Genomic DNA, 27755 nt, shown 5'->3' with positions numbered 1-27755 from the left:
AAATTTAGTTACTAGCTGACCCAGCAAACGTCGTATTGCCGATATTAAAATCGCAATACAAAAGTAGCTGTTGATCGTAGATGGGTGAAAATTTGAAGTTGTATGTATTTTTTAATGCTGACTCATAATCAATCAAATTAAAAAAATTGTCAAAAAATTAAAAAAAAAAATCGTGTAAACCACCCTTAACATTTAGGGGGATGAAAAATAGATGTTGTCCGATTCTCAGACCTACCCAATATGCACTCAAAATTTCATGAGAATCGGTCAAGCCGTTTCGGAGGAGTTCGGTCCCGCACACCGTGACACGAGAATTTTATATATTTGAATTAGATATCGTAGAAATGTCGTGAGGCGGTAGGTGACTTATAGACAGCGAGTAAATAGTGAATTAGTATTAATCGGAACGTCTGTGAAATAACGCGTAAACAATAAATAGGTATGTATTGTGTATTTCAGTATATCTCAGTTTCAGCAACGATACCAATTAAAATACAGGTGCCTGAATTGGTTTTCTAGAGGATCTAACTAGTCGTAGTTGAGCTTTGGAATAAGCAAAGATGATTACCGTAGGTATCTGGTATCTAGCGTAAGGAAAAATTTTATGAGTGGATGTACAATAGAAGTTTGGTAATAAAATAACGGAACCAAATTAAACTAAATTAACTTAAACATTAGTGCTATATTTATTTAGGTTCATAACGAGGCTCTCAATATCCGAAGCGTTGCAAGCGTACGTAGCAATGTGAAGTATGTTTATATTCCTACTTTGTTAGGTTTATATGCAATGGGAATTGATACACCTACTGCAGTCGTTATACTTTTAAGTTTTTTATGATTAATCACTTCTTTTTTAACTGTGTGACAAGTAAATGAAAACGTTTGAGTAATTTTGGTCCATCACTTTACATATCTTTATATATATAATTCTTGTGTGCGTGTGTATGTCACTGAACTCCTCCTAGACGGCTGGACCGATTCTAATGAAACTTTCTGTGTGTATTCAGGTGGATTCGAGAATGGTTTAGATTCACAATTGAACTACCTCCTAAACGGCTGGACCGATTTTGATGATATTTTTGTGTGTTCCAGTGAATTTGAGATTGGTGTGTGTCTTCAGGTGGATTCGAAAATGGTTTAGATTCACAATTAAACTACCTACTAAGCGGCTGGACTGATTTTGATAACTTTTTTGTTTGTTTCAGTGAATTTGGGTTGGTTTAGATTCTCAATTCCGCCCATATAATATAATTCTCCTGCTCATGTGTATGTTACTGAACATGTGTACAGGACAACGTCTGTTGGGTCCACTAGTCTATATATATAAAAATGAATTGCTGTTCGTTCTGAAACTCGAGAACGGCTGGACCGATTTGGCTTATTTCGGTTTTGAATTATTTGTGGAAATCCAGAGAAGGTTTAAAAATTGAATAAATATGAAAATGTTTGGAATTAAAAAAAAACAACAATTTTGTTTTTCCTTTGATATGTCCCCCGTCTCGTCGTTCAGAAATCAAATTGAAAGAATAGTTTAAAATGAATAACTAATAATAATCTTTGTATCTGTCTAACTTTCTCAGGAGATAAAAAAAAACAAACTTAATTTTAGCTACCTATAGTTCATAGATTAACTGCAGTTGATGATGATTCTATGATGGCAATACAACGTTTGCTGAGTCAGCTAGTACTGAATAAATATAATGTAAAATGCTGAAACTGTAAATATACATTAAAAAGAGTGGCGAATTTCTTGCCACATCTCATTAAAGTTTATCTTTTCCGAAATAGTGGTAAAACCTTTGACATTCTTATGTTTCATTTTGTCCTAGTTGAAAAAATATTATTTTCTCAAACCTGGAAATTTGTGCATTATTTCGACAATCTTCTTGTAGATAAATCGAAATTGCTGTACTGGCCAGATACATGCGAGCAGCGGCAAAAGTTGTATGAAAACCCAAATTTATCGTGGTTTGGCATACAAATAAATAGCATACTTTAGTTACCATCTGTCGAGTAATTTAAAATTCAACGATCTTTTGCTTCTTATACATGGCAACGAAGGAGGTAGCTTGTCAAAGGTTTTATTTAAAATACGAACCGCCTTGCAAATAGAAAGCTGTTTATTGAAAAAAAAAAACAAATGAACACTTTAACGCGTATAAAATGATTGTTGTTCGTGTTTGTCATTGATTTTGAAAAGTAATTGTATTTAACAAAATGTGTTCAAGTGAAGACAATGTGTGTGACGAAGTTTCTTAAACGCCACCTGAAATTCAAGAGGCGCGGCGATTATTTTAGATAAACTATACAAGCCTTGGCCACAACTAGACATGATGGACTTACGTATGTGTTTATTTACACATTGGTACATCAATGCATCTTTTGCTGGTCGCTGTCAGCCTAGCGAAACTCTCTAAGAAAAAAGCGATTCACTCGATTGTATGAAACGTGCAGTCATTGATATGATGACAGATGACGGCTATAATTTTATAAAATACGGAGAATGCCGAAATCCACTACGTTTTAAAGCAACTGTTCGCTTTCAAACTTAGCCGGTTTATATTTCGTCGCCATATTGTAATTACTATTTCAAACCACTGCACATTTCATACTAAACTAAATTTCAACTTTTCTTAGACAGTACCGCCTCGTTATTACATAGTATTTACATCCTCTTTGGTCACTGCAGTAACGTACTATTCTTTCCTTCAATCTCCAGTTTGCAATCTTATGTACGTGCGGCTCTGTCGGAACATATTTATCAAACATACATCTATGCTGAACTAGATTCGTTTAAGTTGGAGTATTTGGATCATTTCTTACGAGTAACGTTACATAATACAACATTCGCATATCTAAATCAAGATAAAATTGTGAACAAATACAGCGTACGTGTCTCACTGTCGAATTGTTATCAGAAACAATGTAAATGGTATTATCATATCTCCGTCATTAACTTAACTAGATAACAGATAAAGTTAAGCAATTATTGCTATAATCTCTATGTTATATTTTTAAAGGTATTTTTTGGTGAACGCCATAGCTTTCACAATTATTCATATTCAGTTACTAGCCGCTCCCGCCCGCTTCGCTGGGCGAATTTTCAAAGGAATTAAATTAATGAAGAAACGTTGGAATTCGAAAAATAAGTTGCCATAAACCCACGGACGAGTAAAAAAATAAGGACATACATAACAGTGAGGCACCAAAACAAGCCGGTAAACGTGTAAATACATAGCCCCACGCATACACTTACACTAATACAAGCCGATCCGCCGCCACTATTTGCCTTCGTCTGTGACAGACAAGTTTGCGTCGCAATAAAATATTTTAAAAATGCCGTCGTGCGTTGTGATAAAGTGTAAAATAAATAATATAAAAGTATTAGTGGATATTTGATTATTTAAGGGAGAAAAAATTGTGTAACTGGTATACCCCATAACCGCACAAACGCTAGCACAAAGGTGCTTCACTTGCTAATATCACGGCACGGAGTCTTTCTTTTTTTATCCGTCCATCTAGGATAACTTTCGCATCGAATAGTGGTTTAATGTCGATAGGATCAGTGGTTTAGGTGTGATTGAGCCTCAAACAAAGACCATTTTCATTATATATTTTTCAGTTATTTATAAATTGCGTTACATCCAAAAAAAAAATTTCGTCTAAGTATTCATTAATAGAATAGTAACTTTTTTCCAAAATTAAAGAGCTTATGTTTTTTTTTAATATTTGTTTCGGCTTTTAAGTGTTCTGGTAACTTCTTATAAATTTGAATAGACTAGGCACCTGAGCTGTGTAATGTTAATTTAGATTTAGTTTGTAAAAGGTTATTTTTATAGCGAGGTGATGTACTAGAGAGGCTCAACTTGATGTCAGCGGGCTGAGCACTACTGTACAAAGGGCTCCCCCCAAAGACCTCAAAGGTCCTGCGCTACCCTCATCCAACCTGTTCCAGCGATCCTGACCAGAACATCGGTTCATCATGTTGGGGGCCAACACTACGTCTTCCGGTAATGCTTCTATAGTTTAAAGAATTCTTTACCCAAAAATAGTAACATTTAAAAGTAATTATTTGAGAGTGGTAGGTACCTACAAACGAATGTTTATTTTATATTACATTATTGAATTATAGCTTTATAATGTGTTTTAATGACATTAAAGTATATAATTATTATTGTAATACTTGTATGCCGGTTTATAGGCGAATTGTGCTGTGCATCTCCCAATTGTTAAGAACTATGCTACCACGACTCAAAAAAAATAAATAAAAATGATTTCATTGGTCTTAAGTATGATACAAATGGTCTAGTTGCTGGTCAACTAACTAACGTCAGGGTGTCGAATTGGCGTGAAGGGTGTGCGCGCGCATTTAAAAATTATTTCTCATAATTCAAATTTAATTATTTCTAATAATATTTTCCTCTAACGCACCAAAAGAAGTGTAACAACAGAAGTTAAGTTAATTAAACTTAATACCATTGACGTACTTTTAACAACTAGTTACTAGATTCTCCATAACCTACTAAAAGGTCGTCAAAAATGTCCCAAAGACGTTGTATATTACGTTTTAACTTTTAACATTAACAGATAACATTAAAACATTCATTCAAATAAACACCTTATTTCGTGGCAATAATGTTCAAAGTCTATTTATTGTACACGCTCATAAGAAGCTAACGGTAACGAATAAAATAAGTTCGGATATGCTGTTATTTGGACAGTTTTTCACTGAACACTTTATTATTGCGTGGCATTGTATTCAAAGCGCGATCGAAACACAACTGAACGAAAACTTTGCCTAATACGCGTAGGCAGAGTTTTGCTTTAGACAATTTTTAGTTGTTTATATACGCGTAAATGTATACTGGCGAAGTCGCGAGCGCGTGTTTGTAGTGCAGTAGATATAATTAATTTATTTATTTAAGGACATTCAGTTACATTTACACTAAAAGTAATCTTAAAATAAGTAAATGTCTAAATAAAACTGTGAGTGCAGTGAATATATGTGCCACAACATGCAATATTTTTTTTAACTATTAATAATTAATTATCTAATATACTTAAATGCATCGTGCTCGGTAAACGGTAAGTTGCTATTTCGGTAATAATGTAATTATTGCAGCGCTCTTGTGAATCCCATGCAACGTTTATGGTGAGAGGGTTAATGAGATCAACGCGAGAAGGTTTCACCCCCAAGGTCTTCGCTATCCGTGGCTTAGTGTTAACAGTTATTGTATAACCCATCTTTAAGGGTTAATTTGCGGGTTAATTCAATTAATATCCATTGTTAATCTGTAGTAACTTTAGAGGTAAAGTTTGTTAGGTTTGTGAGGTAATCTACTGAACCAATTGTGAAAATACTGTTACTAATAGTCTAAATTATTTGTACAAATGATTTGAGTTTTCTTTAGAGTTAATTCCGCCAATATTTGTCTTTAAACAATTCGACACGTGGTTCGCCTCTACACGAGGCATCCTCAGGACGTGTTGTCTCGCCAAAATCTGGTATTATGGCGGGTTATATTAATTTGCGGCTTAATTCAATTAATATCCATTGTTTATCTATAGTAACTTTAGAGGTAAAGTTTGTTAGGTTTGTGAGGTAATCTACTGACCCAATTTTGAAAATACTGTTACTAATAGACTAAATTATTTGTATAATTATGGATTTCCGCAAAGTAACGCCTACTTTAATAAATTTTCTTAAATTATTTGTTAGTTATTATCCCTACAAATATTATAAATGTGAATGTAATGTTGTTTGTAACGCTTTCACGCCTAAACCAATGAATGGATTTTGATGAAATTTAGTACAGAGATAGATTTGAACAGGATTGAACTAGATTGAAAAGGACATACATAGGCTACCTTTTATCGTGAAAAGAAGTTTGAAAGGATTGAAATAGGGGGTGGAAGTTTTTATGGAAGGCCATCATTATCAAAACATGACACCATGAAACTTTGTATTTAGGTGCATGATAAGAAATAAATAAATATTTGTTCTAGCGATTTTGAAGTTTCAATTCAAAATTTATTTACCACCGATGTTTATATGTGAGTAACCCAAGCAACTATTCCACGCGGACGAATTCGCGGGTAAAAGATAGTAGGCTATATATTAACCCGAAACATAAAAATACTTTTTCGTGGTTGTCGGATTTGTAAAGTAAGTCGGAGAAAAAGTTAGAAGGAAAACTTTTCTTACGAACTTTAACGATGAGGGTTTTAAATATTATATATGGCAGCATTGAAACAACGCGGGTAACAGCTAGTGTATATTATATTCTCTAATATATAAAATTCTCGTGTCATGGTGTTAAACGTTGACCTCCTCCGAAACGGCTTGACCGATTCTCATGAAATTTTGAGTGCATATTGGGTAGGTCTGAGAATCGGACAACATCTATTTTTCACTCCCCTAAATGTTAAGGGGACCACCCTTAATTTTTTTGTTTTTTCTTTTTAAATTTGTTTGATTATGAGTCAGCATTAAAAAATACATACAACTCAAAATTTTCACCCATCTACGATCAACAGTAACTTTTGTATCGCGATTTTAATATCAGCAATACAACGTTTGCTGGGTCAGCTAGTAATTTGTAAACGTTATAATTTCCATAATTCTTCTAATTCAATTATTCAAACCGTGCAAAATAGGAGCATATAAGTAATATATAAGCTCTAATGGACATACAGCAAGATAGAAAAGGCAAGCGAATCTATTGTCAGTGTAACTGATTTTGATTGACAAGTCGTAAACAGTAAGCCGCGTAAGGCACTAGCTCCTTAGGCTGGGTTTCATCATATTAGCTGTTAAGGTTAAGGTTTAAGTTAAATTTAACGTTAACAGTAACGCTGACTTTAACATTATTGTATTATTATCATCATTATTATTTTATTTGCAGGCAGATGTTTTTTAATTTAATACAATATTTTATATTAAATTAAAAAACATGGTTGCCATTTAAAAATGGCCATTTATCGCAGGAAAAATGTTGTTCGTCATTGATTATGAAAATTGTATTTAACAAAAATTTGTAACAAGAAAACAAACGACTACAAAAATAATATAACACTAAATCGTATAAAAATAATTGCGTATTTTTATACAATTTAATAAATTAATCTAATTCTGGTTACTCTCGCATCATCACGTCGCGCGTGTGACACAAGCACATCTCACCTATAACTATGTATGTAGTTACAAACCTACCTTGGCTGACACCGACAAGGCGACAAGAGCCGTTTAGTTTAACAACTACCGTTTTGTATTTTGTAATGACTCACTGAGCACAAATTTAAGAAATATAGTAAAGCTTCTTTGACAAGGAAGGCTTACTATAGTATCATCATCAGCCGGAAAACGTCCACTGCTGGACCAAGGCCTCCCCCAAAAATTTCCACGACGTTCGGTCCTGCGCTGCCCTCATCCAACGTATTCCGGCGATCTTGACCAGATCGTCGGTCCATCTTGTGGGCGGCCTACCAACACTGCGTCTTCCGACTATGTGCCCTGCCCACTGCCACTTTCGCAATCGTTTGGACTATGTCGGTTACTTTGGTTCTCCTACGGATCTCCTCATTTCTGATTCGATCTCGCAGGGAAACTCCGAGCATAGCCCTCTCCATTGCCCTCTGAGCGACAATGAGCTTTTTCATAAGGCCCATAGTTATCGACCACGTCTGTGTACCGTAAGTCATCACTGGCAACACACACTGGTTGAAAACTATAATTAATAAATTGAAAACTATAGTATATGTAGTAGATTATATAGAGGATAATGATACACGATTCTTGTCTGGTTGGCTCGGCTAAGTTGATTTAAAAGATAGGCTGGGAGTTTCATATCAGTTCTTCTCCCCATGTCAAAGCCCCTTTTACGAACTGGTGTAGCTTCATGAAGTTTACCAAGTGTTGTTGTAATATGTGATGTTATTGTCACTCCCTATGGTGAGTAAATTTATTTATATTTCATGTATTATACAAGCCTTGGCCTCGACTAAGCATTGATTCACAGGTTTGTCCATCAATGTCTCTTTTGCTGCAGTAATGTATCAACTATTAAAAATGTCAGAACAGTATTAGTAAGTAAGTATTTTGGATTAGGATTTTGCGTATAAGTTACATTTTTATAATAATTTTAGCTAATCCGACGTTTCGTGACCTTTCCAGAACACGTTATCAGAGGGACTGCGAATGAAATTAGTCAAGATAGTATTTGTTATAGTTAAACAATTTGTTATTTTAAAGTGATAACCCTCACTACTGGTATTAATTACACAAATTTGGGTAATTATTATAGTTGTCATTATGAAATTAAGCGCCATTTGTTGCCTCATTATTAGTTGATTAACGGCCGTTCCCAATATTCAGTCTATCTCTTACTGGATATAAAGATCGTAACTATCTTTGACTTTTCTGTCCCAATAAACTTTTCTACGGTAACTGACCTTATCCATGCTCGCTGTCTGTCAATGGGACGACGTATAGCTTACCAGCGATAGAAGTTTGTATGGAAATTGCAATTGACGTGTCCGAATATAAGGCGATAAGAATGACTTATCGGGTATATTGGGACAGCTTCAGATTATTGATAGCTAATTACTGACAATAGAAGGTAGTAATTTATCTATATCTGTAGATAGTATTGTAGTTGGGAACGGCCGTTACCCCATAATTACCAACTTTTTGACGCGCAGTAGTTATTTTAAAGAGTATATGAATTGCAGGTTATCACCATGTTATGTTTTGTTGAAATCCACCTGCGGGCACGTTGTCAGTCAAGTTGCTCGTCCTGTATGTATCACAATGTCACACCTCACGTGTTTCTGAAGATATAACGTCAGTTTTACAGAAAGCCCTGAAGTGCATGTTTGGAATCTAGTTTTATGTATTTGCTGACGACAGTAAGGATTATAATTAGGAACGCACCGACCTGACTTATTCCTTAAAGAACTAAACAACAGAGTGTTACGGTCGACCTGTCAATGTCAAAGTCAAATAAACTTTAACTTAAACTATAACTAACAGGTATGAATACTCTATGAAATGCCTTTTGATGGGCCCGAATTTTTCGGACATTTACGATTTTTCAATCGAAAATAAGGGTTCCTTTTCGATATTTGTGTCAAAATAAGGTGAAATAATAATAATAAACAAATATTATTATTCAAACAAAACAAATCTTAAAACTATATTTACAATACTACGACTACATAAAATTAAAACTATCATTACGTGGAAGCGTACCAAGAATACTGGCAGCATTACCGCGTTGGATAGCAAGACTGATCCGTTGACCGAAATAGCTGCCAGCGCTTGGGTTTCCAGTAGCCTTATTGAGGCGCGAAGATAGTATTTTGAACATTCTCCGCGCCTCTGGGCCCCACAGGCCAAGTGTCTCGACACCAATAATAAATGTAATAAACATAAAAGAAAAATAAAAAACCAAAACCTTGTTTTTTTTTCATTTTTCACATATATTTTAATGTTATGTGAAAAAAGTGTGAAAACAAAAGTTACAGATCTTTTTATTACCTACAACTTTGCCATTTGACTTTTTTCCATAGGACTTGTAGTTTTGCTGGAAATCAAGATAAACCGTTTTTTACCCTTAACCCCCCCCCCCCCCTTTTCCACTTCACGACTTTAGATCATCGATATTTTATTTTTCCTTTCATTTTTGTTATATTCTCTTCCATTTCCAATGGATTTCATCCTAATATACTTTTTTTGGTTTCAATAATTATGGCCCTGGTCAAGGGATTTTTATGACAATAAGGAACGAGACGAGCAGGACGTTCAGCTGATGGTAATTGATACGCCCTGTCCATGACTATGTAGTGCCGCTCAGGATTTTTGAAACACCCAAAAATTCTGAGGCGCTTGTCACATTGAGACATAAGATGTTAAGTCTCGTTTGCCCAGTAATTTTACTAGCTACGGTAAGTCAAAACTTAATTTACACCCCGCGTGTTGAAACAGCACTGGAACCTTGTCACAACGACATCTGCGTCAAGTCAGCAGCTAGTCGTGACTGTGCAAAAAAAATGTGCCACAGTTAAATACAACGGTACAAATACTATACAAGATAACCGTTTATATGTTGCCGAGTTAGGGGATTACTATTTAAAGATATCAAGTCCTTAAAGCAGGTCACCTGTGATGTGAAATTGTTGCACTAATGCTGTTGAGATTAGTAGAATTGGGCCATTTTTTATACGAATAATTCAGACGATTATATTAGTGTTTGCTAACTTGTCAGTAATTAAAGTATGTATGTTACGGTGCAAATAATAACTTAACCGTTAAGGACATATGAAACCACTGATATTAGGTGGGCACTGCTGATTTGTACACCAATAGTCAAAAGTGAAAAAATCTTTATTCAATGTTAAACTTTATAAGTTACTAGCTGACCCGACAGACGTTGTTCTGTAGATAATAAAAAAAAACTGTTTTATGGGAAATTTGCCAATAATATTTAAAAACATCAAGAATTATTTCGTAAAAAATGCTGCCTATTGTTGTAATGAAATTGTTTCACAGCGGAACTGTCAAACCGTGCGTCACTAAATTCTCTCATAGAAAATATGTCCATGCAAAACAAATATTGAAAATAAAAATAATTATGGATCCCAAATTGCAGTAAAAACTATCCTATCTCTCAAGTTGGACCAAACTGCACTCCATGAAGTAATCCCCATTAAAATCCGGTCATTAGTTTAGGAGTCCATCGCGGACAAACAACGTGTCACGTAATTTATATATATTAAGATTTAGTGCAAGTCAGGATGAACTACAAAAGTTACAATAGCATTCAAATGAGTATAACAATATTCATTAACAAAATTTAGAACATTAATTCCAACTATCTTTATCATTCAAATAATCTTTCACATTATAATAGGCCTTAGATGTTAATCTATTTTTTACGATACATCTAAATTTTTAAATGGAAAATTTAGGTTTTAATATCATTTGGGAGTTTATTATAGAATATAACACAATCCACTTTAAAAGTATTAGCAATTTTACGGAGCCTTGTAGATGGAATTGCGAGTTTATGTTTGTTTCGAGTATTGACACTATGTAAATCACTATTCTTTTTAAATTGGCTAATATGTTTATGAGCATATAGGAGGTTCTCGTATATGTACTGGCAGTATACTGTCATAATATTAATTTCACTAAACTTTTCTCGAGACGAATGCTACGAGTATCTTGGACACAAGGCCGCACAAACGTTTCGATACTTGAAGAACTCAAGGTGAAAGAAAGGCTTTCATCTTTAGTCAGAGCGCGTATCCTCAGATACTTCGGACATATGACGCGACGTGGAGAGCATGTCATAGAGAGACTTGTTGTTCAGGAAGTGTCAACGGCAGTAGGTCAAGAGGACGCTCCCCTATGCACTGCACAGACCAGATCTAACCAAAACTCCCCTCAACACATGTGCCAGAGAAGCAACTGCCAGGGATAACTGGCGTAGAGTTATTCGTCGTTCGACGTGACCACGACTGCTCTGTAAAGAGTAATCCGACGAAGAAGAAGAAGATCAAATGTTACTAATAGCTCAATACAAGTAATAGAACAGTACTTTAACTTCATATTATAACGCGATGTTGTGATACCTATGGTGTTGCAAGAGAATAAGGGCGGCGGTGATCACTTAACACCAGGTACCGTACACTGGTTTGTCCTCCTTTTCTATAAAAAAGCAGCGGTACTCAGCGCTCTCCTTGAAAACTTCTGGGCGGACCGCTAGGGATGGTACATACAAAAATATTGACGATGCGGCCCAGTTAATTTAACTCCGACAGCGACCAGTCTCGGCTGCGTACGGCGTGACACGCAATAGTTTTGTCTCCCCATGATTGCTTAGCGGCCGTGTCGATCGTGTGTATATTATATTAAAGAGGAAACATTAGTGATCATTTTTCTATACAAACGTTCTCGACTCTTCTTGGTTTTTGACTCAGCACTGAGAAATCAAGCGCAGTTATATGTTGAATTCTGTAGTTTTTGTTTGTTTAAAAACTGTTAGACTCTGTAGATAGTGTAGAAAATCAAAATTCCATTTCCAATGACGTAAATTTTATTCTAAATATATGGAGCTACGAACGACTCGACGTACGAAATTAAAATAGTCAAATTTATTTATTTTTAGTTAGATTTTTTTTTAAGTTTTGTTATTTGTAAGTTGAACCCATTTGCACTCGTCACCTTAAGACATGTTGAGTCTCATTTGCCCAGTAACATCACTAACTACGGCGCCCGAAACAAAAAAACTTCAGACCGAAGCACAATAATTTTTGCACATTACTTCTTCAGGCAGAAATAGGTACTGCTGTGGTAAAGTAGTACCCGCGGTGGCATCCTAAGAGGAAACCTCTCTCCGGTAAATATATAAGATTACATTACGTATTATTATCACCATATCATCCGGAAGATGTCCACTGCTAGATAAATGCCACCCCCAAAGATCTCCTCGACGATCGGTCCTGTCCCTCATCCAAAAAATTCTGGCGATCTTGACCAGATCGTTTTTTTTATGGAAAAGGAGGACAAACGAGCGTACGGATCACCTGGTGTTAAGTGATCACCGCCGACCACATTCTCTTGCAACACCAGAGGAATCACAAGAGCGTTGCCGGCTTTTAAGGAAGGTGTACACGCCTTTTTTGAAGGTCACATCTCGTACCGTTCCGGAAACACCGCACAAGGTAGCTCATTCCGCAGCTTTTGTAGTAGGTACGTGGAAGTAATCTCCTTGAAAACCGCAATGTGGAGGACCGCCACACATCCAGATGATGGGGATGATATCCTAATTTGTGGAGTGTCGTGCGAAGGTGGAATTCGGAGGCAGAAAACAGGTGAAAATGCTCTTCGGAACACTCCCCGTGATAAAAGTGGTAGCGACGTCTCTATACAACGCATCGCAGTCCATCTTAGGCGGGGATTACCAACACTGCGTCTTCCGGTACGTGGTCGCCATTCAAGGACTTTTCTGCCTCACCGGCCATCTATCCATCGATCTATGAGCCCTCTGCCCACTGCCACTTCAGTTTCGCAATAATTTGGGTATCATCAATCATATTACAATTCCAATTAAAAATTACTTTTTGGTAACCAAACCAATGCTTTTATATTTAAAATTCGACATAATCCAAACATTACCAGCTTTATATTAATAATCAAGTATCAACAGCTGTGTGCTTATCTATAGATACTGCGATTTATATTTTTGATCGATTGCCATAAATGAACGAACACAATTAGCATTAATGATACTTTGTTTTTAAATACCCATCCATTTAATTCCAGTGATGATATTGGTTTTGATGAATTAGGAATAATTTTTGATTAAAAGAAAGATTCACTATCGCACCAAATGCCAAAAAGTTACAATAGATCTAAAAGGCATAAAAGTCATTTATTTTCTCAAAATTGATTCCTTTAGAATTATTTATGATGTTATTTCTAACACCGCTTTGGAAACTAAACTAGACACTACTACCGCTTTGGAAACATATGGCCCTCTGAGAGAGAAGAAACTCTCGCAGCATTTTTTTTGCGCTTTTTTTAATGAAATATACAATATTGTACTGTCATTGCTATTGCTATAAAATAATCATTTAGTCCCAGGCTGTCCGATCACTTAGATATTCAGCTGTGGAGTAATAGGATTTACAACAGAGCCATTTTTTAATAAACATTTAAATTTATTTATAGATAATGCCTGAACAGTGGATGGGACTTTATTATAAAAATGTATACATTTACCCTTAAAGCTATAATGTATCTTATGAAGCATCTAATCGTAAATACCAAGACAGTCTGTAAGTATAAGCATTACCAAAAGCCTTTATCAGATACGAAATAGATAACCGCACTAAAATTGATGTCAAACGTTGCCACGAGTCATGTAGTTGTTCATAAGACGTTTGAAAGACTCATCTTTTCTACTTTAGAAGTCATCCCATAACCGGTGGGAGGCTCCTTTGCTCAGGATGCCGGCTAGATTATAGGCACCACAACGGCGCCTATATCTGCAGTGAAGCAGTAATGTGTAAGCATTACTGTGATTCCCAAGGGCGCTGTAGCTAATGAAATTACTGGGAAAATGAAACTTAACATCTTATGTCTCAAGGTGACAAGCGCAGTTGTAGTGCCGTTCAGAATTTTTGGGTATTTCAAGAATCCCGAGCGGCACTGCATTGTAATGAGCAGGTCGTATCAATTACCATTAGCTGAACGTCCTGCTCGTCTCGTCCCTTATTTTCATAAAAAAAAAACTTTAGAGGAGGAGTAAGCCGTGACCAAACATAAGACATAAACTGTGTTATTAATAAACGCGAAGTAAAGTAATTCCAAATTTTGAACTTTTTGTCTTTATCTTACCTTTGTCAATACAGAATTACATGACAGGCAGAAGTAATTGTAAACTTGGAGCAACTTTACACTGCGCACATAACATTACAACTATTTTATTAGCTATCTTCCAAGTTAATCATTTAACAATAATTATTTAAAACTAGCTGACCTGGCAAACGTTGTTTTGCCATATAAATTATGCAACGAATCTTTTACAAAAGATTTCATTGAGATCGGAATAGTTAAGGAGTTATTAGGGAACATACAAACATACATTCTCTTTTATATATACAAGATTAACAAAATCTCAATCGAAATACGGAATCTCGTAAGCTTAGTGTGCTAAGCACAAGATAAAGCCATTCACTGCATATCTATTGATAAGTTGTTCAGCTGATATATCAATTCGCGATATATATACTTGGTATACATGTTTATTTTATTATGAAAATATAAATAAATTAAATAAACACGTCTATCCCAGCGAGGCAGGCAGAAATAAAAAAAAAATAAAAAAACATTGTGTGCGTACAAAGTACACATGTCAGAAGTGAAACCTGCATGGTGCATGAACCTCTAAACTGCATATGAATTCCTGGTACGTGTTGCTAGGATGACACATGATTTCAACCACTATAAAAGACATTCCTACCACCACTAATATATATAATAATATGTTCTCCTGGTGTCTATGTGGTAATACGTCGTGCGCTTGGAGTCAGAATATATTAAGGTATAGGTACTCGCGCCATACTTAAGACAAACTCTTCTTTAACTATGATCGCCTGGTACCAAAACATTGTATTATGCTTCCTATCTCATTATCCCCCATGTTAAATATTATGAATTGATGTGACTGCTCTTTTTATTGTCGCTTTTTCGTTTCATCGACTTTCAAATCACAACGATGATAAAGAAGTTTCACTTCAATAATACTTATTAACATATGTATAAATTAAAAAGACGCAATCTTTTAATAAAACTTTAACATGAACTTTGATGTTTTGCGTATATGCTTTATTTTGATTTTATTTACTTAGACAACATTTAGTTAATCGCGACGAGCAAAATGTCAATGACATTTTACAATACGGGTGAGAAACGTCGAAAATTCGCCAAAATCGCTTCATAGTCCAGGAAGAATCGACGCATGAGTACCGAAAACTATTCCACCTCAATTTTTGATGCGATCCTCTTCAAATTGCCCTAGTATTATTGCCCCCTGTATATCATCATACAATCAACTCATCACCGACCGCGTGGCTCGAGTTGATTTGCGGTGAGGCCACGAGCGGAGCTGTGCGATTTAGGATTGACTTGCGTGTATAGCGGTTGCCGGAAGGTAACTGGGTAAAAGGCGATGGGCGTTGAATGATCAATGAACGGTTGAATCAACTAGTCGACGGTTCGCGTAATTGTGCGCTTGCGGGAAAGAGACGGAAGACGAATGTGGTTTATGAACATGCAATAACTTAATTGGTTCGAATAGATTTAGTTTTATATATATATATATAGGAGACGGTCATCAACATAGCTAATACCATCTAATTTAGACTCCTATGCTGAATGATCTTCATGACAAAATGCGTAATTAAAAACAAAACTCACGTCCGTTATCTGTGGATAGCTTCATCTTCTCCAGAAGTGTGGTGTCTCTGTCGTTGTAGATCAGCACTGCTGAAGCATTGGCCCGCCAAGCATTCTGCACCTGTATACAAAACTTCACCTTATAAAACCGGTTTCATGTGTGGCGTTCCTCCACAGTGCGGTTTCTTACACGTATAACCAAGATATGGAATGAGCTTCCTTGTGCAGTGTTTCCGGAACGATACGACAAGGGTAGCTTCAAAAAAAGTACACCTTACTTAGAGGCCGGCAACGCTCCTGTGATTCCTCTGGTGTTGCAAGAGAATGTGGGCGGCGGTGATCACTTAACACCAGGTGACCCATAGGTACGCTCATTTGATCTCCTTTCCCATAAAAAAAAATATTGATGATGATATTGATGAATACAAAATAGTAATTAATCATAAATTTCACATGAAGTATACAAAAAAAAATTATAGTTGGAGACTTAGTCTACTTTTATTATTTCCAATTTTCCAAGTAAAAAATAAAGATTGATAAATCGATTTTTATACCCATAATTCCAAAAGTTTTTAGTTAAATGTCTATAATGTGAAAAAAATGGTTCACTTTTACCGTGGCTTCATAAAACCACAACCACAATCCTTTTTTTTAATGACAATATGTTATACAACATTGAGGTCCCGAGGGGCTTTTCTCTTTAGTCTGTTATAAGAACTCTTACTCATGATATTGCAGGGGTTGTGTTTGGGTGGCTTTAATACGTTTTGCGTTGAGTTTATTAAGTATCTCCTGTTTGACCATTGGTACTTTCAGGTCGCTGTGAAGTTGGATGTTGGTGATATACCAAAGTGAATTTGTTATGATCCGCAGCATTTAAGATTGAAAGCGTTCGAGGATTTCCAGGTTTGAATTTGATGCAGTTCCCCATGGCTCAATTCCATAGGACCACATAGGCTTTAATATACTTTTATATAGGAGTAATTTTTTCATATTTTAGACCTTTTTCAACACTTTTTTTAATTTGTTGACTAGCTTCCCAAGTGAATGAATATGTGGTAGTTCCATTACATAAGTCATAACTCCCCATAAAAAGTTAAACGAAGCCATTAGTTTTAAACAAAAACTAATCGTTTGTTCACAAAGAGTTATGGTGGACAATAATATAATATATATCTGAGTCATATAACCAAGGACGTCTGGGTTAATACTGCCTCAACATACAAGAAGTACAATACATCTATATTCAATTTTCAAATGAAGATGTAACTTAGCCATCTATAATCACCTCAACGGATGTGCATGAACAATAAGATAACATATCAGTTGAAATAAATGTTGAAATTTGTTATTGGAAATACGAGAACTACAACAGTCATATAAAATTTGAGTTCTCCCAAATGCTGATTGATTTTTTTTATGAAAATAAGGGACGAGACGAGAAGGAAGTTCAGCCGATGGCAATGGAAAATCCCAAAAATTCTGAGCGACACTACAATTGCGCTAGTCACCTTGAGACATAAGATGTTATGTCATTTGTCCAATAATGTCACTAGCTACGGCGCCCTTCAGACCGAAACACGGTAATGTTCACACATAACTGCTTCACAGTAGAAATAGACAACGTTGCGGTACCCATAAACTAGTCGGAATCCTGTGCAAAACAGCCTTCCACCGGTAAATTGTTGAAAAGTAACTTGATCATCGGATCTGATTCTGGAAGAAGTTATTGCAAATGAAAAAAAATCGTTTCATAAGCACCGGAGTTTGACGCAAATTGAGAAACGGCATCTTTCTCTGGAGTTGAAAAAAGCAGACAAGCGCAAGACTGACTCGCCCACCTAAGGTTCCGTACTGTTAAGATAATAAATAAGTAACTATAAAACGTATATGATTCAAATTCAAATATTTTTATTCAAAATAGGATTCAAAATCACTTATTGAACGTCGAACGTCGACTACCACCCATTTTGACATTATTTGACATTATAGTTCACGATATATGATTGCTTTTTGCTTAAACGCTTCAAACATATCTGTTGGATAGGAATTAGATCGGCTCCTAGCCAGTACCGACTTACGTAGTAGCTACAGACCCTCCATTCAAAAGAGACTGCCTCAGACCTGAGAAGAATGGGCGCAAGAAACTCAGCGGGCTTTTTTTTAAATATAAAAATATGGATTACAATGTGATATCGTACAATAAACATTTATAATTAAGGAGCCTGAGGGTGTTTGCTTTATTCCCAGTACATGGTGTCATTAAGAAAATCGTTTATGCTATAGTAACCTTTTCCACACAAACGTTTTTTTACAATTCTTCTAAATTTCGTAACACATTTGTTTTTTACATTTTCATTTATACATATATTACATATATCGGCGCAAATACTACAACACGAATTGAAACAACACGTGGATAAGCACGTGCGCCGGGTCCTATAAATACAGCCGCACGGTCGATACTTGAGTCAGTCGTGCTCGGGCTGTCGTACGGTACGGACCTCTCTGGGACGTCGTAACGCTGCCCGTAGTATAAATGAAAGTAATAAAATACTTACTCGTGTAGTTTTCTTCAGCAAGACAGCAATTGTGATGTCAACAGTAATGACGTCACACCTTTTAAAAACAATACAGAGGTTCTTTCCTCGTCATATAATAATCGATAAATAGTTGCATACTTAAAGCAGTAAGCAATTTGTTATTTTTTTTAAACTGATAACCCTCACTTCTGGGATAAATTGCAGAAATTAAATTTGAAACGAAATTTATGAAAGATCGGGACTTAAACCCGTGACCTCGCGCGTTCCGTGCGAGCGCTCTTCCAATGGGCCAAACGTTCGAGTGACGTCACGTTCATAAAACTTGATATGTCTTGTTCAACTCTCAATGTTGACCACGATCCTCAGGCATGAGAGACCAACCCCAGAGAGAGAGATGGTTGATAAAATGATTAATACCTTTTTTTTGTAGGGAAAAATATAATTATTATTAAATTTGCTTGGAGCCATACACAAACTGTCTAAATTGCAGCTTTCTAACTGTTGAAGGCATAAAATTTATTTATTGAATTATTTTTGATGTCATTTCTAATATACTAGACACTACTACCGCTTCGGAAACAAATGGCGCTCTGAGAGATACGAAGCGGCAAAAGAAACTCTCCCAGAATTCTTTTTTTGAAGTTTACGAGATTCATCCCGCTGACAAACCGACTGACAGACATTGGTTACTCTTTGGGTAGGTACGTAACCCTAAAAATCAAATTAATCATCACCATAGTTCAATCCCAACAACTCGTAACCTATTTACAATATGTTGTCATTATCAGTAAAACAAACCGTGTTTACTACAACAAAAACATCGCTTATCTACCGTATTATGTATGCAAATAGTTCGTGTTACAATATGTTGATTATGTTAATATGTGGATATGAAACAAAATAACATACAATTGTTTTGAACTGCTTTAAAAAATTTAGAGTTTTTCGTTTATAAATAATTATCAATGTTATAGTATCAGATGTGATAATAAATGTGCAATTGAGAAAACTTCGGTTTTTTAGCTATACCTTAGATTAAGGATTGATCTCCGCTGCGCTCCAACTAGATACCGATATATATCAGCTTGGTTAGAAATAATCTCTCAAAAAAAAATTAAGAAATATTTATTTCTGACTATATATATATATATATTATGACCGTTCATTGTCAGTACATTTATGAAAACGTAATATACGTTCACAAAAATCGTCACCTTTTTGCTCTTAATAGTGATTTTCATTATCATACCACAAGGGATTACTTGTAACTTATTCTAGTAGGCTTCATAAGATACATAATATCTTTAAGAGTAAATTTATACATTTTTATAATAATTATGTATAAATAAATTTAAATGTTTTATTAAAAAATGTCTCTGTCGTAAATCCTCCGTAACTCCACAGATGAATAACTAAGTGATCCGACAGCCCGGGACTCGATTATGATTATTTTATAGTTATATCAATGACAATACAATATTGTATTTTTCATTAAAAAGAGCGCAAAAAAATCCAGGGAGAGTATCTTGCGCCGCTTCTTCTCTCTAAGAGCGCCATTTGTTTCCGAAGCAGTAGTAGTGTCTAGTTATTAGAAATGACATCAAAAAGAATTCTATCTAGGAATCAATTTAAAGAAAGTAAATGCCTTTTAACTTTTGAAGTTGTACTTTCTTTGAGTGGGTAAGGGGAAAGTGGTTTTTCCGATGCGCGCGCATACCGACACCCTGACGTTACCTGGTTAACCAGATCATTTGTATCATACTTCGGCTACCATAGCTTCTAACTCATGACTTTTTTTTTATGGAATAGGAGGACAAACGAGCGTACGGGTCACCTGTTGTTAAGTGATCACCGCCGCCCACAATCTCTTGCAACACCAGAGGAATCACAGGAGCGTTGCCGGCCTTTAAGGAAGGTGTAAGCGCTTTTTTTTGAAGGTACCCATGTCGTATCGTCCCGGAAACACTGCACAAGGAAGTTCATTCCACAGCTTTGTAGTACGTGGAAGAAAGCTCCTTGAAAACCGCACTGTGGAGGACCGCCACACATCCAGATGGTGAGGATGATATCCTAACTTGTGGCGTGTCATGCGAAGGTGGAATTCGGCGGCAGGAATCAGGTTGAACAGCTCTTCGGAACACTCCCCGTGATAAATGCGGTAGAAGACACACAATGAAGCGACGTCTCTACGCAACGCCAAGTGATCCAGCCGTATGACTTTTGCAACTTTGTATGCCACGAAAGTCTTTGATCGCGATGTTCGACCTCTTCAAAACGTCGAACCATGTAATAATTTAAATAGTCTGTCTCACTTTTATTAGTTTTCGTCTCTGTTTAGTTTTCTTCAACGATTATTTTAATAGAACTAATTATAACCGAGTAAATACGGGGCGAAATACGCGTATTAAATATTTATACCGCACAAAAAATAGCCGAATTTCTTCATCACCTTTTTTGTATGGTATCGACCTAGAAACTTTAACGTATAAGTAAATAGTCTAAGAGGTAAATACCAAAATGCGGTAGTTGTTATTTGCTATCGCTTTTGCGGTTAACCACAAACATAACATTAATAATATAACATCATTAGTATTTAACATATGTTTTGTTGTTACCTACAGCTATGTATATAAATATAGCTCTATATACAGAGTTATTGACGGATTGGCGAACAGACTTACTTCTGCAGCATACGCGGTTAAAAAGATTAGACAATTAACTGACATAGATACGGCGCGACTTGTATACATTAGTTATTTCCATAGTATTATGTCCTATGGTGTATGGCTGTGGGGCAACGCTGCCGACATTAATACAATATTTATGCTTCAGAAGAGGGCGATTCGCGCTATTTATAACCTAGGTCCCAAAGAATCATTGAGAGTAAAATTCAAAGAAATTAACATCTTGACTGTTGCTTCTCAATATATTCTTGATAATGTAATGTATGTTCATAGGCACATAAGTGAATTTGCCAGAAACTGTCATAACCATAATGTTAACACCAGGAACAGACATAAACTTATGATGCCTACTACTCGGCTAAGTCGAGGTAGTAAGTCTTTTGTGGGGCGATGTATATGCTTTTACAACAAGATCCCAGAAAATGTTCGAAACAAAAGTATTACGCTATTAAAAAGAATTGTTAAAAAACGTTTGTGTGGTAAAGGTTACTATAACATAAATGACTTTCTTAATGATACCACAGATTGGGAATGGAGTGACCGCCCTCAGGCTATTAAATAATAAGTTTAATTGTACAATATTACTTTGTAAACATATTTATTCGATGAAAAAAAAAGTCCGCTGAGTTTGTTGCGTCCATTCTTCTCAGGTCTGAGGTATTCATTTTGGAATGGGTGGTAGTTTTTTGACTTTCAATAAGTGATGACACATCCTATTTTGAATAAAAATATTTGAATTTGAATTGGTAATTCGACATAATCCCATTGGTAGGTGATAGGGCTGACTGTTTGTGATAATTTTAACCCCCTATATGCATTATGCAAAAGTGAAGCAGTTTTAAGTTATCATTTTAAAATAATCTGCAAGCCAAGTTTCAAAAGGTATTTTTTTTGTGTTTCAGGCACTTGAATTTGAAATTATATCGTTTTTTGTTTCGTATTATTAAATTAGGTCGGATAATTGTTGTTTTAATATTGATAAATAACCAGTGGTTAATTGTTTTTATATCTCTGAAGAAAAAAAACGATTGAAATTGATACTTTTTTTACAATTTTTTTTTTAAGTTATTATTTTGATTTTATTGAAAAAAGCTAATAATCCTGATTACTCAAAAATGATTCACTTTTCCATAGGAGGGTGTGCAAAACAATAATCACTTATATATTATTAATGATAAAGAAAGTACAATTTATGTTTTCCATATTATTGATTGATCTAGAGGTGGTATGTTGTGATGCCAATTACTATTATTATAATACAAAGTACAAAGAGTACTCATTTTTCTGACAGAACTATTATAGCGACATAGAACAACAGAAACTACAGAAAAAACACGACATGTACCTAACAGTAATGAAACTGCAAACCGTACTGACGCAAAAGAAAGGGGAACGAGTGGTGGCTTCACCTTCCAGCGAGGTCCAGAGATAATGTGGCCATGTAGGTCTGATGGTAGTACACGGCCAGGACATATCACACAGGTCAGTTTACAACCAGGACCAAATTACGTAATGGAGTACAAGGAGCCTCAATACCTTGATCTCGAAGTTGCAGCTACCACGGCGGATGACGGCTATCCAGGGTTCAGTGGGCAGGGGTTGATTAGGTGCCGCCACGGACACCAGCGGCCAGGTACAGCCGGTGTGGTCCTGAGCTCCCTCGGGACCCTTCGCTCGCACGTGGACTGCTACCCCGCGCGCCGAACCGATGTACCCTTCACCATACTTGCCCGACTGAAACAATACAAACATTATTTTAGTTAAAACTTTAGCACAGCGTTGCGATTTCAAACTCAATGACACCAAGGTGACTCAATTTGTTAATTTAAAACCATGGGAAGAAACTGTCTACTCCAAATGTCACTGCTGAAAACCGGTGCTGTGATGGAGGCTCTAGCACAATTGAGACTTTTAGCAATACAGTGTTTTTTAAACTATTTATTTTCTTTCGCCCGTGGGGCCCAGGGACGCGGAGAATGTACAAAATACTATCTTCGCGCCTCAATAAGGCTACTGGAAACCCAAGCGCTGGCAGCTATTTCGGTCAACGGATCAGCCTTGCTATCCAACGCGGTAATGCTGCCAGTATTCTTGGTACGCTTCCACTTAATGATAGTTTTAATTTTATGTAGTCTTGATTTGTTTTGTTTGAATAACAATGTTTATTCATTTTGTGTTTATTTTTTTTTTGTTTAAGAATATTTTTTATATGATTAAAATTATGTGTTATATTTATATTATATTAAGGTTATTTCTTAAACATGATCAAGTGTATTGTTGTCTCTTACATGCGCAGTTACGAAGACAGTGACAACAATATATTGATCAAAAGGCCTCTCACGGATTACTTTTGAGAGGCCGTTTGGAATAAGGATCTTAAAACAGAAATATAATAACTTGCACCAAAATAATGTCAAGTTTGACGAACGTTCTAGAAGCCACATTTAATCTATATCTATCTATATATATAAAAATGAATTGCTGTTCGTTAGTCTCGCTAAAACTCGAGAACGGCTGGACCGATTTGGCCAATTTTGGTCTTGAATTATTTGTGGAAGTCCAGGGAAGGTTTAAAAGGTGAATAAATAGGAAAACGCTGCTAAATTAAATAAAAACAACAAATTTGTTTTTCCTTTGATGTGTCCATACATAATTTCTATGAGAGAATTTATTGACGCACGGTTTGACAGTTCTGCTGTGAAACAATTTCATTACGACAGCAGGGTGCATATTTTACGAAGTAATTTTTGATCTTATGATATATTATTGACAAATTCATATAAAAACATTATTTTATTTATTATATACAGAACAACGTCTATCGGGTTAGCTAGTATTTTATAAATAATGTCAACTTAATTGTTGAAGTGAAAACTTCCTTAGCCACGTTAGACACTTTTTGGTAGGGGAAAATCTAGTGAGTTCGCGTCACCGAAATGCTTATAGTGGTGTATCTGTAGCTATACAGCTGACGTATTGTTTTTCTAAGTGAAAAGTTCAATGTGTTTATACTGTGAATTGTTGTTTGATTAATATATTATTTAAAATATTTTTTAAAAATAAATTGAAATTTAAATAATTATTTTTTATACATTATGAAATTTCAAATAGTAATACGATGAGTTCTAAGTTTTTCACTTCTATAGGCAGTCTCTACAACTACCAATTTTTTTTGAATAAAATATAGTAGAAACATTTTCACCGTCGTTATGACAATTAGGTACTCAGACTTTACTTACGGTACAGCTGATGAAAAGGGGTGCACTTAGGGGTAGATATATAATATATTGGTTTTATGGTAAAAGTATTTATTTACTTAAGATACTAAACTTATCTATGTCACTTGCTAAATTAATATAATAATGGTTCTCTGGTGAGTACGCGGATCTCTACTATTAATTAGTTAAAATGGTTAAAGGGTTACTCGGACCAGTCCTGTAATGGTTACAGGCAAATGGTTAATGGTAACTAGGACCGGACCGATCAATGGTTACTCGCGTACTGCGTCTCTACTATGCATTGGTAATAAATAATAATGGTTTAAAATGGTTACTCGTACCGGTCCTGTAATGGTTAATGGTAACTAGGACCGGCCCGATCAATGGTCACCCGCGTACTGCCTTACTAAATGCAACACATGGTTTTATTACAATTAATTTTATCTACTTAGCAATATTTGTAATATAATGGTGTTCGATGGATCGAACAGCTGAGTCTGTCTGAATAAAATTATGTAAAAAAAATTTCAACGTGATTTTAATCTTTAAGGCAATGCTACAATTATCCCGTTTCGAATACTGCTTTAGTGTTGTATGACGCAATAGTTAGAACCGTTGAGGCTTAATGTCCCTGGCACAGTTCGATCCCCTCCTGTTACTTGTCAATGTGTTTTAGATTTTCAAATTCATATATAAATATAATCGAATGTTCTGGAGTTACAATTTGTTATGAACGATCGTTCGTCCAACTCTTTCATAAGATAAATTCGTCTTATTCTCTAGCTGCTACCGGATTTGTATTCTAACGGCCTTACAAATAAACTTGGTATAAAGTTATAACGAAGCATAAACAAAGAGTATGCAAAATGTTTACAATATCGTTGACAACACTGTCAATACAATGATAATTCTGAAGTTTTCCGAATGACAAGCTGCCTTGGAAATAATCGCGGGAAACGTTATACGTCCGAATAAACCAATCATAAGCAAAATGTCTATTTGTAAACATTTTGCATATTCTTGGTGTATGATTAGTTATAACTTTATGCCAATTTTATTTGTCAATATTATTTATTTGAAAAAATTGTTGTATATTATGTCTTATTATTAAACGCAATGTAAAGTTACTCTAAATTTAAAATTATTTCTCCCTGTCATATAATTATATAGTGACAAAGGCACAAAGTACGTAAAGTAACTAAAGACAAAACGTTTTTATTAGGAATAACTTTACTTCGCGATTATTAATAAGGAGACCATACTCAGACACCTATACACACATACATACAACAACGCACTCACGAAACCTAGTCTCGTGCGAAGTCTTCAAACCTAGAGTCCATTGGACTAACAGATACGTTAGATCGTTAGTGATCTTCTCTCCATCCAGCCTAGTGAGCAGGCGGTGCGAGGTTCGGGTCTCCTTCCGAGACGCCCCGCGCCTCTGAGCAACAAGTTTTGTGGTGAAAGTATAGCATTTGGAGCTATGAACACTACTTAATCCTGTTACACACATCCTTAAGTCTTACTTGTAGATTGCTAATGCTTGCTGTTGGTTATAGGTAAACAAGTTTTTTGGCATGGCGTGACACATTTTTTTGGTACTTCTCTCAGAAAAGTTATTCTTATATCTTGTACTTTTTTGTGTAGGTTTATTTATTCAGATTAGTAGTGAATTACGAGGATTGTAAGCATATAAACTGTTTTCCACCCAAGAATTTTGAAAATATTGGCTTTATTACATAGATGGCGGGCCGGCAGCCGTGAACTCATATCGCTCAAGGTAGCTGGCATTTAGTGTCGCCTTAAAAGCCTTTAGGGCTATCAGCACAGAGGAGGTTTTTAGTCGGCAGGGAGTGCCCGACATATGGGCCTCGCTTCGAGGTCTTTATACGTAAATGTATTTTCCTCCTCTCGAGACAAAAAAACAAAAAAAATTGTCAGTTGTAGGGACTGCCGATAGAAAGTTCATTTTTTTTTAAGCTGATATTTAATAATATCAAACAAAAACACTATTTTAACAATGCACAGTATAAACACATTGAACTTTGTGCACAATACGTCAGCTGTATAGCTACAGATATACTGCTATAAGTATTTCGGTGACGCGAACTCACGAGATTTCACCTATTCAAAAAGCTATATACATCTATATATATATATATATATGAATATGAATAATAATGAAAATGGTCATTGTTTGAAGCTCTTTCACGCCTAAACCACTGATCGTATCGACATGGAACTAACACTATTCAATGCGAAATTTATCCATTATTTTTCGAATTCCAACGTTCCTTCATTTATTTATTTCCATTTAAAATTCGCCCGGCTAGTATATGTATATTTCTTTTTTAATTATCTTTTTATCGCATGCGCCAGTAATACCAATGTCTGTAACACGAACCCATAAGATTTTCCCCTACCAATAAATGTCGAACGCAAACCCAAAAAGTTTTCACTTCAAAAACAATAACACGACGCGCCGCCGCAAGCAAGCAGATGTCATTATTTATTACAGGATAAATATTAAGCAGAACAAGCGGTAAGCTATCCCATGAAACAGATCTGTGTTAACACCAGAGGAATCACAGATGATAAACAAGTTAGTATGTACATAATATGATCACGTCCTCAAAACGCATTTAGCCGGACCTTGAGTGTCCGATGTTTATTAAACAGGCTTCGTGCGGTAAGGTAATACAGTCTGTCTGTCAGTTTTGTTTACAACTCGACAGATATGAAACTAGGTGTATTATAACGACATGTATGGCAATACATGCCTGTTTTAAAAATTACTGACAACATTGAGTGGCTTTTCGGATGACATAGAGACGTACCGTTATCATCATCATCATATCAGCCAGAGGACGTCTACTGCTGGACAAAGGACTCCCCCAAAGATATCCACGACAATCAGTCGATCAGGCTATCTTGACCTGATCGTCAGTCCACCTTGTGGGCGCCTACCAACACCCCGTTTTCCGTTATATGGTCGCTATTCGAGGACTTTACTGCCCCAACGGCTATCTATCCGTCGAACTATGTGCCCTAACCCATTGCCACTTCAATTTCGCAATTATTTGGGCTATTTCGATGACTTTTGTTCTCCTACGGATCTCCTCATTTCTGATTCGATCTCACAGGGAAACTCCGAGCATAGCCCTCTCCATTGCCCTCTGAGCGAACATGAGCTTTCTTATCAGACCCAAATTTATTATTTACCGATATGCAACATTGTTTCGCTCATATAAATCTTAATAAGAAGCTAATCGATGTTATAAGTGCTAAATTCCTTATCAGACGACTATTGAATATATAATTTAAATAAAAAGTGAGAATGTGT

General features: G+C 35.7%; 1 protein-coding gene across 1 annotated transcript in view; it reads right to left on the bottom strand.

The window, feature by feature from the left end:
* The window catches only part of LOC126978133 (E3 ubiquitin-protein ligase goliath-like), a 125356-nt gene that overhangs the window by 10308 nt on the left and 87293 nt on the right, over positions 1-27755 (bottom strand). Inside the window, exons 3-4 of the mRNA XM_050826875.1 lie at positions 22728-22925; positions 15986-16085 (exon numbers count right to left, since the gene is read on the bottom strand). Of these exons, the coding sequence (XP_050682832.1) occupies positions 15986-16085; positions 22728-22925 (298 nt within the window). The remainder of the gene's footprint in view (positions 1-15985; positions 16086-22727; positions 22926-27755) is intronic.

Source organism: Leptidea sinapis, chromosome 47 (genome assembly GCF_905404315.1).
Source record: "Leptidea sinapis chromosome 47, ilLepSina1.1, whole genome shotgun sequence".
NCBI lineage: Eukaryota > Metazoa > Arthropoda > Insecta > Lepidoptera > Pieridae > Leptidea > Leptidea sinapis.
Note: the sequence above shows the minus strand (reverse complement) of the source record. Positions and strands in the feature narration are given on the sequence as shown.